At 45.8% G+C, this 15,414-nt stretch overlaps 1 protein-coding gene across 1 annotated transcript in view; it reads right to left on the bottom strand.

Moving 5' to 3' along the window:
• Positions 1–5,962: 5,962 nt before the first annotated feature.
• Positions 5,963–15,414, bottom strand: part of LOC116742202 (calpain-8-like) — a 47,571-nt gene continuing 38,119 nt past the window's right edge. The window contains 4 exon segments of the mRNA XM_032609573.1: positions 5,963–5,987; positions 6,925–6,982; positions 7,969–8,085; positions 15,294–15,376. Of these exon segments, the coding sequence (XP_032465464.1) occupies positions 5,963–5,987; positions 6,925–6,982; positions 7,969–8,085; positions 15,294–15,376 (283 nt within the window).

The following is a 15,414-nucleotide window of genomic DNA, read 5'->3' as shown; positions in this document are numbered from 1 at the left end:
GGCTCCAGCTCAAACGGTTCTGGAGCCAACGGACCACCAGCAGGCGATGCCACCAGCAAGGACGGGCGGGCTTGGATGGAAACCACAGTGGAGGGAAAACTAGACACCCTTTTCCCAGATTCCAGTCCCTACAGACCATCCTGCCTGGTCCTGGGGAGGGGGAGGAAACCGGAGGGGATGGGCACTCTGCATGAGATTTAATTAGACCGAGAAACAGACGGAGCAGATTCATATCACCAATATTCTTTCTTAAAGCTGCAATTATGCATCAATCATTCAATACCCCCCAAAAATGGATTGCTGTAGATTAAAACCAGAAAAATGAGGACCCTGGTTGAATCCTCAGTCAAATAAACCAACTGTAAAAGTGTATTTTTAAGTCCATCAAGGAGATTTGAATATAGACTGGCTATTAGATGTGATTAAAGAATTATTGCTGATTTTGTTAAGCTGGATAATAGTTTTGCTGTGTAATAAAATGCCCTTTGCTGGAGATGCACAATATAGGGTAAAATGTCATGATATCTGCAATTTACTTTCACAAAAACATCTTCAGTAAAATTCTTCAGCAAAAATGATAAAACAGATATGGTAAAATATTAAAAATCATTCCCTGTAATGGATAATACATGGGACTTCAGTATACAGTCCTTTTATTTATATGTTGATATTTATTGATATATATAATTATTTTATATACTATTATTATATATCTTGATATTTATATATCGATACAGTATAAATATGTAAATGTGTACATAAACATATAAATTTATAACAATAAATACATACCATCATTTTAATAGAAATAAATGTATAAAGTATAAGAATGTAAATATAGCAAATATTACAAAAGAAAAAGCAAGTTTCAGCAGATGGCAGTAAATTACTGGGTCTCCACACGCCTGCACCCCTGGCTCTGCTCCAGAGCACAGCAGGGAGCTGGGAGAGGCACCATCAGCCTTCACAAGACCTTCATAACTCAGTGGCTGGGACAATATCCCCTGCCTCGTCTCCATCCCCCATAAAGCCCTATGTTAATCAACGGGTGAAGCAAACACAGGCCTCCCAAAACTGTAAGGACTCAACGTGTGTATTTACAGCTTGCAAACTCCAAATCATCACCCTTTCCCCCACGAGCTGCCACTAGTAAGTGACCACTGCTATCCTTCCCAAAGACTGCAGCTCAGGTATGACAGGTACGCATCAGATAGGATTGAAGGCAGATGGGATTCAAGATGCTTCTCTCTATCCTTGTCTGTATCACACAGATGGGCTCCACAGTCACCCTGTCTATAACATGGAGCCGCGGAGCAGAGCAAAGGTGGCAGGTAGGTGTCCCCGCACTAGGTCCTTCCTGAAACCGTTCTGAAGTGCAGAGAGAGGTTGGGGGTGTGGGGGTGTCTTGGTTGTCCACTGTCCAATTACGTGAACTCTCGAGGTCAACCCAGCCCATCAATCAAAGGGAAGGGTTCATGTATGAAGGGAGATGTCGACCGGCGGGATGGGATCCCCCATGGAAGGAGAGCACAGAAGCGTGGGGTGGGGAGATGGGGTTTGGCCGTATCCTGGAGCCACAGCGGAAGCAATGACAGGATCAGGGCTTGTGGGAAACTGGAACATCTAAAGGTGAAAAGATGCTGGGCATCTGGGGCTTCCCTGGTGGCGCAGTGGTTGAGAGTCCGCCTGCCGATGCAGGGGACACGGGTTCATGCCCCGGTTCGGGAAGATCCCACATGCCGCAGAGTGGCTGGGCCCGTGAAGAGAGGCCACAGCAGTGAGAGGCCTGCGTACCGCAAAAAAAAAAAAAAAGAAAGAAAAAACAGATGCTAGGCATCTGAGAGGCTGCGCAGCATGAGGCTTGGAGCGAGAGGCAAGGAGTCAGCCTAGGTGGCAGAGCGAGAACAGCTGATGCAGGACTTTGCTGTGTGCCCCGCTGCCCCAGCCCGGAGGAGCGGCTGGCTTTAGGGAGGCGGTGAGGAACGGAGGGGAGCCCCGAGCAGGGCGGGGGCCTCCGCCAGCTGCGCCCCGGGCAGGACGCACAGGATGCCGTCGGGACCTTGGCGGGAAGAGCCCCCTGCTGCGCGTGGCAGGGCCACCGGCTTCTCCCAGTCCTGCTCAACGCGGCTTCTGCGGCTGTGCATAATTACCGAACGCCCTGCTTGGGCCGGCGACGTGAGCAGAAAGCTAATACTGCGTGACTCGAAGCTCTCACGGGAAAGGGGACTGGCTAGAGGTGGCCTTGCTGCTGTGGAATTACCCCCTGACCGCCTCCCACCACAGTGTCAGGTTCCATGCTCCCGGAGGCCTCAGTTGCGTCTGGGGGCGGCATGGTGGCGTGTGTGTCCTCACGTTTACTAATGAGGAAACAAGCTCGGCCTTTAAGAGAAGTGACGGGGCTCTGCAGGCGAGGGAGGATGGAGAGGAAGAGAAGGAGGCTCACCCTGACCCCCATAGCTGCCTCAAGCCTCCTGCCGAGCTGCTTCCCTCTCCTTCCAGAAAGTGGGGAAGCCAAAAGCCTCCACGGATTCTCTGCACAAATCAAAGACCCGCCAACGCGGGAGGCAATGGCTGCCTCGGCTCCTGGCATGGGGTGGGAAGGAGCCTGGAAACGGGGCAGCTCAGCAGAGGACCCTGCAGGGGACACATCTTCTTCTTCTCGCCATCCCCCCCTCCAGCCCTTCACCCGCCCATGGAGGCTGGCTGTAACGCATCCAAACATCAGCAGTTCCCCTCTGGGGCTGCAGGAAATTGCTGTGAGGGACCAGTGCAAACCCATCCTCTCTACTAGGAAAAAAAAGTGGGGCCCAAGTGCTGCAGAACTTCCTCATGTGCAAAGGAAAGGACACGGGTTTCACTCACTGAGTGCCTACTCTGTGCCAGGCACTGTTCTAGGCTCTGGAGGAATTAGGAACTCTGCATTCACAGACTGTCCACAGGAACAGAGAAGACGTGAAACACGTTAACGCAATAACGTGGGGGAGGGCTCGGCTGGGGAAGCGCAGGAGCCTCCCTGGGGAATCCACGCTGAGGAGCCACCATCCAGCAGGGGCTAATCTTTCCTGAGATGCAGCCACATAGAGGGGCGACGAAGAGGCCACACCAAAAAGCAGCACCTCTGCTGCCTTAATTCAGGGGGCAGAAAGGAGCATACAGCAAACTCTCAGGTGTTTAAGAGGAAAGCTATGCAGTGTTAAGATCCTTAGCTGGCCTCACAGGCTGTACTGATAAGAAGTCCCCAGCACAACACTTCCCTGGGACTGGGACCCCCAAAGCAAATCTATTTTGTAACTAAACTGTTTTTTGGGTTTTTTTGTTTGGTTTGGTTTTTTTGCTTACCAGACTATTCCCTGAAGTAGCTTGTAGGCCTGAAAAATAAACCTACCTGCTGCCAGCTGATTATAACACAGTCCTTTCAACTTAGGCAGCCATGCTATATTCGAAATGTAAAGGAGAACTGCTTTGTAGTACTTTATTTTTAAACAACGGGGTGGGTCAGGGACTTGTACCTAACACCACCTGGACCGACAGGGGCAGCCTGAGGGCAGCTGGACGTACACCTGCTGGGTCCTGCAGATGACCCAGGTGACGAAAGCTCCCTCATACTTCTGACTACACGTGGAAGGACCTCTTTTCTTCTGGGACCCACAGACTGCCAAACAAATACAGCTCCTTCTCCACCCTCCTATGAGTGAGCTTTCCCTGCAGGGGCGCCGTCCCAGAGCCTCTCCCTGAGGGGTGGGATCCCAGAGCTCCCACAGTCCCCTTCAGTTAAGGTCCTACCCCTTCTCCCCGCTGGGCCTTGGGAGAGTTGAAGACAGCATTAAAGCGGACTGGTGTTCAGTCAGAATGGCCATCAACAAAAAGTCTACAAATAATAAATGCTAGAGAGGGTGTGGAGAAAAGGGAATCTTCTTACACTGGGAATGTAAATTAGTGCAGCCACTATGGAAAGATCCTTAAAAAACTAAAAATAGAGCTACCATATGATCCAGCAACCCCACTCCTGGATATATATCCAGGAAAAAAAAGAAAACCCTAACTCAAAAAGATACATGCACCCCAATGTTCATAGCAGCACTATTTACAATAGCCAAGACATGGAAACGAACTAAGTGTCCATCAACAGATGAATGGATAAAGAAGATGTGGTTTATATACATATATATATATGTATACACACACACACACACACACACACACACACACACACACACACACACACAATGGAATACTACTCAGCCATGAAAAGAACAAAATAATGCCATCTGCAGCCACATGGATGCAATCAGAGATTATCATACTGAGTGAAGTAAGTCAGAAAGAGAAAGACAAACACCATATGATATCACTTACATTTGGAATCTAAAATATGACCCAAATGAACCTATTTACAAAACAGACTCCCAGACATAGAGAACAAACTTGAGGTTGCCAAGGGGGAGGAGGGGGGAGGGATGGATTGGGAGATTGAAGTTAGCAGATGCAAACTATTATATATAGAATGGATAAACAACAAAGTCCTACTGTTTAGCACAGGGAACTATATTCAACATCTTGTAATAACCTATAATGGAAAATCATCTGAAAAAAATATATATATAACTGAATCACTTTGCTCTACACATGAAACTAACACGATATTGTAAATCAACTATACTTCAAAAAAAAAAACAAGCTGACGGGTGTTATACCATACATATAAATCATGTCCCTATAAGGAACGTTCATCCAGCTCTACTTCTGGAGGTCAAAAGTTAACCTTTAATCAGACTAATACAGAGGCCAAGGCATAAATGTGTGTTTTCTCTCCAGTAGGTCACAGCTATGGGCTGAATGGTTGTATCCCCCTCGAATTCATACGTTGAAACCACACCCCCCAATGTGGTGGTATCAGGAGGTGGGACCTGGGGTCTAAGTAGGGTTGGATAAGGTCATGAGGGTGGGGCCCTCATGAATGGGATTAGTGTTCTTCCAAGAATCATGAGAGATCTTGCTTCCCCTCTGCTCTCCACCCTGTGAGGACACAATGAGAAGTCTATAGTCTGAGAGAGATCTCCAGAACCCAACTATGCTGCTCTGATCTCGGACTTCTAGCCTCCACAACTGTAAAAAAATGTGTCTGTTTTTTATAAGCCACCTGGTCTCTGGTATTTGCTCAGACAGCCCAAACTGACTAAGACACTCATCTTCCTGTACGCTTCATTTCCAACATCTGCGTATGAGAGTCAGCTCTGTCCCCAACTACCCATTAGGACACTAGGCTATGGCACCTATTTTCTTACCAACAACAAAGATCGTTGTGTTCCGCCATGAGCAAAACTAACCTGAACTGCATTTCCCCTCAAGCTATTTGTCAGGTAAGAATTCCCCTCAGCAAGAATTTTCCTATCCTTTCCTTTCCTTTAGCCCATGCTGACCTGCAGTATAGCAATTTCTCCCATCTGCAAGTGAGGAAGAAAGGCCTCTCCCCCCAGCAGCCCCTCCCTGCACCCTCCTCAGAAGGGCGGGGGCAGCTCCTTTCCTGAAGGCAGTCCCCAGAGGCAGTTTAATCTATAGCAGGCCTTTCCTCCAAGAAATTCACCCACATTTCACATCTTTCAGCAGCTTTGGGCTGCGTCATTGCTCAAGAACGTCTTTTCTAAAGCAGGAACACCCCAGGGCACCCCCCAGATTACATATCACTAGAGGAAGGCAGAAACCATTTTGACCCACAACTTTAATTAATTTCTGTCTCTCCATTGTGCTCTGGGATCAGCTTAAATGCTGCTGAAAGAGATCTCGGGCTCCCCGGACTGCTCCAGTGGGACAGGCCAGGATCTCAGGGAACAACAAACGGCAAGGAAGAGATGAATAACCAGTGAATGCCCCCTTGAGGATAAATGTTCACAAAACTGTAAAGAAAGGGAGAAAAGAGGCAGGCAGGCTGGCAGGGAGCAACACCAATGTCCAGAACCCTGGGTCAGACCAACATACAGCACAGCCATCGCAAAATAAGAAGATCGGGGTGAGCTCAAGGGTCCTCAGGAGCTGGTGTGACTGCGCCAGAGGCGCTCTCCTGCCTCAAGTGGTATGACTTGTTCTAGCTGTGTCCTCCAGTAAGTGCCCTGCTCAACAGGAGGAAGCAAGGAAGCCCTTAACTAGGTCACTACCCCCTGAGCCAGAGCCCCATGGAAAAGTGACTTAGGAAAAGCTTAGCCCCAAAGGGACTTCCAAAAGTTTCAGGTTCAACACTATTGAGCGGGTGTTTGTAGACATCCACAGACATGCTTCCAGGAGGGCCTTCCCTAGATCACTGAAAGGGGTCAATGACATTCCCATTCTAGAGAAGAAAAGAAGTGGTTGTACCCAGACAACTAGGCAGGGCCAGGAATAACCTGGTGCTCTAGTTCCTCTGCCTGAGAAACAGTTCTAGGGCAATGCCTCCTGGCCTGGCCCCTCAGCACATGCCCACACCTGCATCCCCACAGGCCAATAAAGGCCCTGCTGCATAGGCTGCAGCCCTCCACAGGGGAAGGGCACGACGTTGTCAGCGTAAGACATTATGGGCTTTGTACACAGTAATTTAATTCTTTGTTTCTGATATCCTTCTAGACGTCAATCAAAGATGCCTGGTCCTAAAGGTTAGGCACTTTAAATTGTACCTACCACCCACCATTCCATCCAAATTAATAAGAGCTTGCATCCTTGAAATGATCTGATCTGTAACTGTAGCTTTATCTTTAAAACAATAATAATAATAATAAATAAAAATATTTGAAAGATTGATGACAATCTCACTCCTCCCGGCAATGCCTGCCATAGAACATGCGTTGTATCCACACGGAAATAAGACAGGTCAGTGTGAATGAACAGCACTCGGCAGCCATACCATCCAAGAATGTTCAAGTACCACCAGCAAGCAGTTTATCAAAACCACTTACCTCTGCCAGAGAGAGCCGGACAATGCCATTCCGGTCCTTGTCCAGAAGGCTGAACAGTTCTAGAATGACAGAGAACGAATGAAATCAGATGGGGATGTTCCTGGACTTTGGAACAGCCAAAGAGAGCTGTCTCTGTCCACCCCACCTGGTACCTTCCCCCGGCCCCTGCACCCTTCCCAGCTCCCACTCAGCTTCAGGGACCCCGAAAAGCTAGATCTGGATCCAGCGCCCAGGGTGAGGGTTTTAGACAGCAGATGTCCCCTTGCCCAATTAGACAAACCTCCAGATGTGAGCAGAGAAGGTCCTTTTGCCACCTCCACCCTCACAAGCTCTAGAAACTTGCAATTCTTTCAACAGGGGTTGGGGATGGGGTCGTGGAACAGAGGTGGTTGCCCCATTTGTGGGTAATCCAGTCACTGACCTTTCCCCATTAGAATTTACCACTTCCCAGCCCTCACTGGAAGGAAAACTCCCTCCCTTAATATGATACCTTAGCATGAGCCCAAGGGGGCACTAGACCATCTAAAGGCTTCCAGAAGGAGACCCCTATTCCCTCCCTGGGAAGGGACACACGCTCTCAGTATGATCCCCATGGAGGCACAGATGTTAAAAGTCACTTAAGGACCGTTGCTGGGACTCATTCCTTTGGCCCAGTGACTGCATGTAGTAGGTGCACAACTATCTCTACCGTTGCGGAGCAACAGGCTCCGGACGCGCAGGCTCAGCGGCCATAGCTCCCGGCCGCTCCGCGGCACGTGGGATCTTCCCGGACCGGGGCACGAACCCGTGTCCCCCGCAGCGGCAGGCGGACTCTCAACCACTGCGCCACCAGGGAAGCCCACAACAATCTTTTTAATCTCCCAGAGAAGGCAGCACTTTGGGCGTGGCCAGCTTGGGCTTCCTCGGCTGCTTTAGTTTCTGCTTCCCCTCCCCCAAGGATGCCACAGTTTCTGAAGCCTGTCTGGTTCTGCTTGCTGGCCCTGCCCCCTGCCCCTCTCCGCACCTCAGGAGAAATGAGATAGGGTTAAAGGAGAGAGTGACTCACTGAAGAGGGTCTCCAGGCAGATCATACAAGCAAGGAAGCTGTCAAAGTCGATGCCAAGTTTGCTGCATGCATACCGCATGGAAATGGTCTGCTGTACCTGGTTGCTAAGGGTGAAACCTACGGGCAGAAGGGGGCCAAGGTTATAGGTGGAGTGGGGGGCTCGGCCCTGTCTACAGCAGAAATTAGGGCTGGCTCAGGCCTGACGCTGCCCCCCTCAGAAGATACCAGAAGGGTCTAGTCATCCAGTCTCCTTTTAGATAATCCTCAACAGGATAAGCCTCCTCCCTGATCCAAGAATAAGGCCTGTAGCTCCAATACTAACTCAGCTGTGCATCACATTGACTCCAGCAAGAAAAAACAGGGAAGGTGAGGGGATGGTCTCTCCTGACCATCCCCTTCACAGCCCCGTCCCCTGTGATTGCTGTCACCTTCCCAGTAACAGGCAAAGTCCTTAGAAAAAGTCTAAAGAATCCGGCAACATTCCCTCCTCCCCAGATAAGGAAGGTGCTCAACAAATATTTGTTGTCACATTGACATCCAACATAAGGTAACTGCCACTGATGGTCATTAGCAACCATCATATTAAGAGTTTAAAATGAGCACGTCTTGGGACTTCCCTGGTGGTCCAGTGGTTGGGACTCCGTGCTCCCAAAGCAGGGGGCCCAGATTCAATCCGTGGTCGGGGAACTAGTTTCCCCATGCTGCAACTAAGGATCCTTCATGCTGCAACTAAGACCCGGTCCAGCCAAATAAATACAGAAATATTTTTTAAATAATTAAAATAAAATGAGCACATCTAGCGGACTTCCCTGGTGGTCCATTGGTTAAGAATCCACCTTCCAATGCAGAGGATGCAGGTTCGATCCCTGGTTGGGGAACTAAGATCCCACATGCCATGAGGCAACTAAGCCCATGTGCTGCAACTGCTAAGCTCTCACACCACAACTACAGAGCCCGCGTGCCGCAACTACAGAGCCCACACACCACAGCAAAAGTTCCCGCAAGCCGCAACCAAGACCCGACACGGTCAAAAATAAATAAAGGAGGAGCTTCAAGATGGCGGAAGAGTAAGACTCGGAGATCACCTTCCAACCCAAAAATACATCAGAAATACATCTACATGTGGCTCAACTCCTACAGAACACCTACAGAACGCTGGCAGAAGACCTCAGACCTCCCAAAAGGCAAGGAACTCCCCACGTACCTGGGTAGGGCAAACGAAAACAGAAAAAACAGAGACAAAAGGATAGGGACGGGACCTGCGCCAGTGGGAGGGAGCTGTGAAGGAGGAAAGGTTTCCACACACTAGAAGCCCCTTCGCGGGCGGAGACTGCGGGTGGCAGAGGGGGAAGCTTCGGAGCTGCGGAGGAGAGCACAGCAACAGGGGTGCGGAGGGCAAAGCGGAGAGATTCCCGCACAGAGGATCAGGGCCTACAGGCACTCACCAGCCCGAGAGTCTTGTCTGGTCCCCCGCCCGCGTGGGCGGCGCTGGGAGCTGAGGCTCGGGCTTCGGTCGGAGCTCACGGAGAGGACTGGGGTTGGCGGCGTGAACACAGCCTGAAGGGGCTAGTGCACCACAGCTAGCCGGGAGGGAGTCCGGGAAAAGTCTGGAGCTGCCAAAGAGACAAGAGACTTTTTCTTCCTGCTTTGTTTCCTGGTGCCCGAGGAGAGGGGATTAAAGCGCTGCTTAAAGGAGCTCCAGAGACGTGCGTGAGCCGCGGCTAAAAGCGCGGACCCCAGAGACGGGCATGAGATGCTAAGGCCGCTGCTGCTGCCACCAAGAAGCCTGTGTACAAGCACAGATCACTGTCCACACCCCCTTCCGGGGAGACTGTGCAGCCCGCCACTGCCAGGGTCCCAAGATCCAGGGACAACTTTCCCGGGAGAACGCACGGCGCGCCTCAGGCTGGTGCAACGTCACGCCGGCCTCTGCCGCAACGTCACAACGCCTCTGCCGCCGCAGGCCCGCCCCGCACTCCGTGCCCCTCCCTCCCCCTCGGCCTGAGTGAGCCAGAGCCCCCGAATCAGCGGCTCCTTTAACCCTGTCCTGTCTGAGCGAAGAACAGACGCCCTCCGGCGACCTACACGCAGAGGCGGGGCCAAATCCAAAGCTGAGCCCCTGGGAGCTGTGCGAACAAAGAAGAGAAAGGGAAATCTCTCCCAGCAGCCTCAGGAGCAGCGGATTAAATCTCCACAATCAACTTGATGTACCCTGCATCTGTGGAATACCTGAATAGACAATGAATCATCCCAAATTCAGGAGGTGGACTTTGGGAGCAACGATTTTTTTTTTCCCCCTTTTATTTCTTTTTGTGAGTGTGTATGCATATGCTTCTGTGTGTGATCCTGTCTGTATAGTTTTGCTTTTACCATTTGTCCCAGGGTTCTGTCTGTCCGGATTTGTTTTTTTTTGAAATCATCATTTTTATTCCTAATTGTATTACATAGCTGAATATGTGAAAATATGTTATTATTAACATTTTCTTAGACATTTGGGTTGTTTCTGTTTTGGAGGTGTTAAAAGACAAATTTCAGTAAAAATTCTTTATCATCTGGTGTTGATTTGATTGATGAATTTTTTTAAAGATTAATTCATAAAATTGGAACAGCTCAGTCACAAATTGGTACTAGGTTTTCATTTTTTTTTTTTTTGTCCCATACAGGATAAATCCAAGGAGAAATACGCCTAGACATATGTTAATCAAACTGTCAAAAATTAAATACAAAGAAAGCATATTAAAAGCAGCAAGGGAAAAACAACAAATAACACACAAGGGAATCCCCATAAGGTTAACAGCTGATCTCTCAGCAGAAACTCTGCAAGCCAGAAGCGAGTGGCAGGCCATACTGAAAGTGATGAAGGAGAAAAACCTGCAACCAAGATTACTCTAACCAGCAAGGATCTCATTCAGATTTGATGGAGAAATTAAAACCTTTACAGACAAACAAAAGCTGAGAGAGTTCAGCACCACCAAACCAGCTTTACAACAAATGCTAAAGGAACTTCTCTAGGCAAGAAACACAAGAGAAGGAAAAGACCTACAATAACGAACCCAAAACAATTTAGAAAATGGGAATAGGAACATACATATTGATAATTACCTTAAATGTAAATGCTCCCACCAAAAGACACAGATTGGCTGAATGGATACAAAAACAAGACCCATATATATGCTGTCTACAAGAGACCCACTTCAGACCTAGAGACACATACACACTGAAAGTAAGGGGATGGAAAAAGATATTCCATGCAAATGGAAACCAAAAGAAAGCTGGAGTAGCAATTCTCATATCAGACAAAATAGACTTTAAAACAAAGCCTATTAGAAGAGACAAAGAAGGACACTACATAATTATCAAGGGATTGATCCAAGAAGAAGATATAACAATTGTAAATATTTATGCACCCAACATAGGAGCACCTCAATACATAAGGCAAATACTAACAGCCATAAAAGGGGAAATCGACAGTAACACATTCATGGTAGGGGACTTTAACACCCCACTTTCACCAATGGACAGATCATCCAAAATGAAAATAAATAAGGAAACACAGCCTTAAATGATACATTAAACAAGATGACTTAATTGATATTTATAGGACATTCCATCCAAAAACAACAGAATACACATTTTTCTCAAGTGCTCATGGAACATTCTCCAGGAAAGATCATATCTTGGGTCACAAATCAAGCCTTGGTAAATTTAAGAAAATTGAAATCATATCAAGTATCTTTTCCGACCACAATGCTATGAGACTAGATATCAATTACAGCAAATGATCTGTAAAAAATACAAACACACGGAGGCTAAACAATACACTACTTAATAACGAAGTGATCACTGAAGAAATCAAAGAGGAAATCAAAAAATACCTAGAAACAAATGACAATGGAGACACGACGACCCAAAATCTATGGGATGCAGCAAAAGCAGTTCTAAGAGGGAATTTTATAGCAATACAATCCTACCTTAAGAAACAGGAAACATCTCGAATAAACAACCTAACCTTGAACCTAAAGCAATTAGAGAAAGAAGAACAAAAAAACCCCAACGTTAGCAGAAAGAAAGAAATCATAAAGATCACATCAGAAATAAATGAAAAAGAAATGAAGGAAGTGATAGCAAAGTTCAATAAAACTAAAAGCTGGTTCTTTGAGAAGATAAACAAAATTGATAAACCATTAACCAGACTCATCAAGAAAAAAAGGGAGAAGACTCAAATCAATAGAATTAGAAATGAAAAAGGAGAACAACTGACACTACAGAAATGCAAAAGATCATGAGAGATTACTACAAGCAACTCTATGCCAATAAAATGGACAACCTGGAAGAAATGTACAAATTCTTAGAAATGCACAACCTGCCAAGTCTGAATCAGGAAGAAATAGAAAATATGAACAGACCAATCACAAGCACTGAAATTGAAACTGTGATTAAAAATCTTCCAACAGACAAAAGCCCAGGACCAGATGGCTTCACAGGCGAATTCTATCAAACATTTAGAGAAGAGCTAACATCTATCCTTCTCAAATGCTTCCAAAATATAGCAGAGGGAGGAACACTCCCAAACTCATTCTACAAGGCCACCATCACCTTGATACCAAAACCAGACAAGGATATCACAAAGAAAGAAAACTACAGGCCAATATCACTGATGAACATAGATGCAAAAATCCTCAACAAAATACTACCAAACAGAATCCAACAGCATATTAAAAGGATCATATACCACGATCAAGTGGGGTTTATTCCAGGAATGCAAGGATCCTTCAATATATGCAAATCAGTCAGTGTGATACACCATATTAAAAAATTGAAGGAGAAAAACCATATGGTCATCTCAATAGACGCAGAGAAAGCTTTCGACAAATTTCAACACACATTTATGATAAAAACCCTCCAGAAAGTAGGCATAGAGGGAACTTTCCTCAACATAATAAAGGCCATATATGACAAACCCACAGCCAATATCATCCTCAATGGTGAAAAACTGAAAGCATTTCCACTAAGATCAGGAACAAGACAAGGTTGCCCACTCACACCACTCTTATTCAACATAGTTTTGGAAGTTTTAGCCACAGCAATCAGAGAAGAAAAGGAAATAAAAGAATCCAAATTGGAAAAGGAGAAGTAAAGCTGTCACTGTTTGCAGTTGACATGATACTATACATAGAGAATCCTAAAGATGCTACCAGAAAACTACTAGAGCTAATCAATGAATTTGGTAAAGTAGCAGGATACAAAATTAATGCACAGAAATCTCGGGCATTCCTATACTCTAATGATGAAAAATCTGAAAGTGAAATCAAGAAAACACTCCCAGTTACCATTGCGACAAAAAGAATAAAATATCTAGGAATAAACCTACCTAAGGAGACAAAAGACCTGTATGCAGAAAATTATAAGACACTGATGAAAGAAATTAAAGATGATACAAATAGATGGAGAGATATACCATGTTCTTGGATTGGAAGAATCAACATTGTGAAAATGACTCTACTACTCAAAGCAATGTACAGATTCAATGCAATCCCTATCAAACTACCACTGGCATTTTTCACAGAACTAGAACAAAAAATTTCACAATTTGTATGGAAACACAAAAGACCCCGAATAGCCAAAGCAATATTGAGAACAAAAAACGGAGCTGGAGGAATCAGGCTCCTTGACTTCAGACTATACTACAAAGCTACAGTAATCAAGACAGTATGGTACTGGCACAGAAACAGGAAGATAGATCAATGGAACAGGGTAGAAAGCCCAGAGATAAACCCACACACATACGGTCCTTATCTTTGATAAAGGAGGCAGGAATGTACAGTGGAGAAAGGACAGCCTCTACAATAGGTGGTGCTGGGAAAACTGGACAGGTACATGTAAAAGTATGAGATTAGAACACTCCCTAACACCATACACAGAAACACACCATCCTCAAAATGGATTAAAGACCTAAGTGTAAGGCCAGAAACTATCAAACTCTTAGAGGAAAACAGGCAGAGCACTCTATGACATAAATCACAGCAAGATCCTTTTTGACCCACCTCCTAGAGAAATGGAAATAAAAACAAAAGAAAACAAATGGGACCTAATGAAACTTCAAAGTTTTGCACAGCAAGGGAAACCATAAACAAGACCAAAAGACAACCCTCAGAATGGGAGAAAATATTTGCAAATGAGGCAACTGACAGGGATTAATCTGCAAAATTTACAAGCAGCTCATGCAGCTCAATAACAAAAGAACAGCCAACCCAATCCAAACATGGGCAGAAGACCTAAATAGACATTTCTCCAAAGAAGATATACAGACTGCCAACAAACACATGAAAGAATGCTCAACATCATTAATCATTAGAGAAATGCAAATCAAAACTACAATGAGATATCATCTCACACCAGTCAGAATGACCATCGTCAAAAAATCTAGAAACAATAAATGCTGGAGAGGGTGTGGAGAAAAGGGAAGACTCTTGCACTGCTGGTGGGAATGTGAATTGGTACAGCCAGTATGGAGAACAGTATGGAGGTTCCTTAATAAACTACAAATAGAACTACCATATGACCCAGCAATCCCACTACTGGGCATATACCCTGAGAAAACCATAATTCAAAAAGAGTCATGTACCAAAATGTTCATTGCAGCTCTATTTACAATAGCCAGGAGATGGAAACAACCTAAGTGTCCATCATCGGATGAATGGATAAAAAAGATGTGGCACATGTATACAATGGAATATTACTCAGCCATAAAAAGGAGTGAAATTGAGTTATTTGTAGTGAAGTGGATTGACATAGAGTCTGTCATACAGAGTGAAGTATGTCAGAAAGAGAAAAACAAATACTGTATGCTAACATATATATATGGAATGTAAAAAAAAAAAAAAAAGGCATGAAGAACCTAGGAGCAAGATGGTAATAAAGATGCAGACCCACTAGAGAATGGACTTGAGGACACGGAGATGGGGAAGGGGAAGTTGGGACAAAGTGAGAGAGTGGTAGTGTATATATGGACATATATATACTACCAAATGTAAAATAGATAGCTAGTGGGAAGCAGCTGCATAGCACAGGGAGATCAACTCAGTGCTTTGTGACCACCTAGAGGGGTGGGATAGGGAGACTGGGAGGGAGACGCAAGAAGGAGGAGATATGGGGATATATGTATAACTGATTCACTTTGTTATAAAGCAGAAGCTAACCCACCATTGTAAAGCAATTATACTTCAATTAAAATGTTAAAAATAAATAAAAGTTTTTAAAAATTAAAATAAAATAAAGTGAGCACATCTGGCTCTCAAGACCTTGTCTACAGGATGTGTCCTCACCTGCCTTCTTCAGGGCTGTCCTCATCTCGTGGGCATCAATGGTCCCCAAGTGGTTATAATCAGTTTCCCGATAGATCTCGTAAAGTAGAAGAAAATTTCCAGGTAGAAAACAGCTTTTTGT

Source organism: Phocoena sinus, chromosome 1 (genome assembly GCF_008692025.1).
Source record: "Phocoena sinus isolate mPhoSin1 chromosome 1, mPhoSin1.pri, whole genome shotgun sequence".
Lineage (NCBI taxonomy): Eukaryota > Metazoa > Chordata > Mammalia > Artiodactyla > Phocoenidae > Phocoena > Phocoena sinus.
This window is presented reverse-complemented; position numbering and strand designations above follow the sequence as displayed.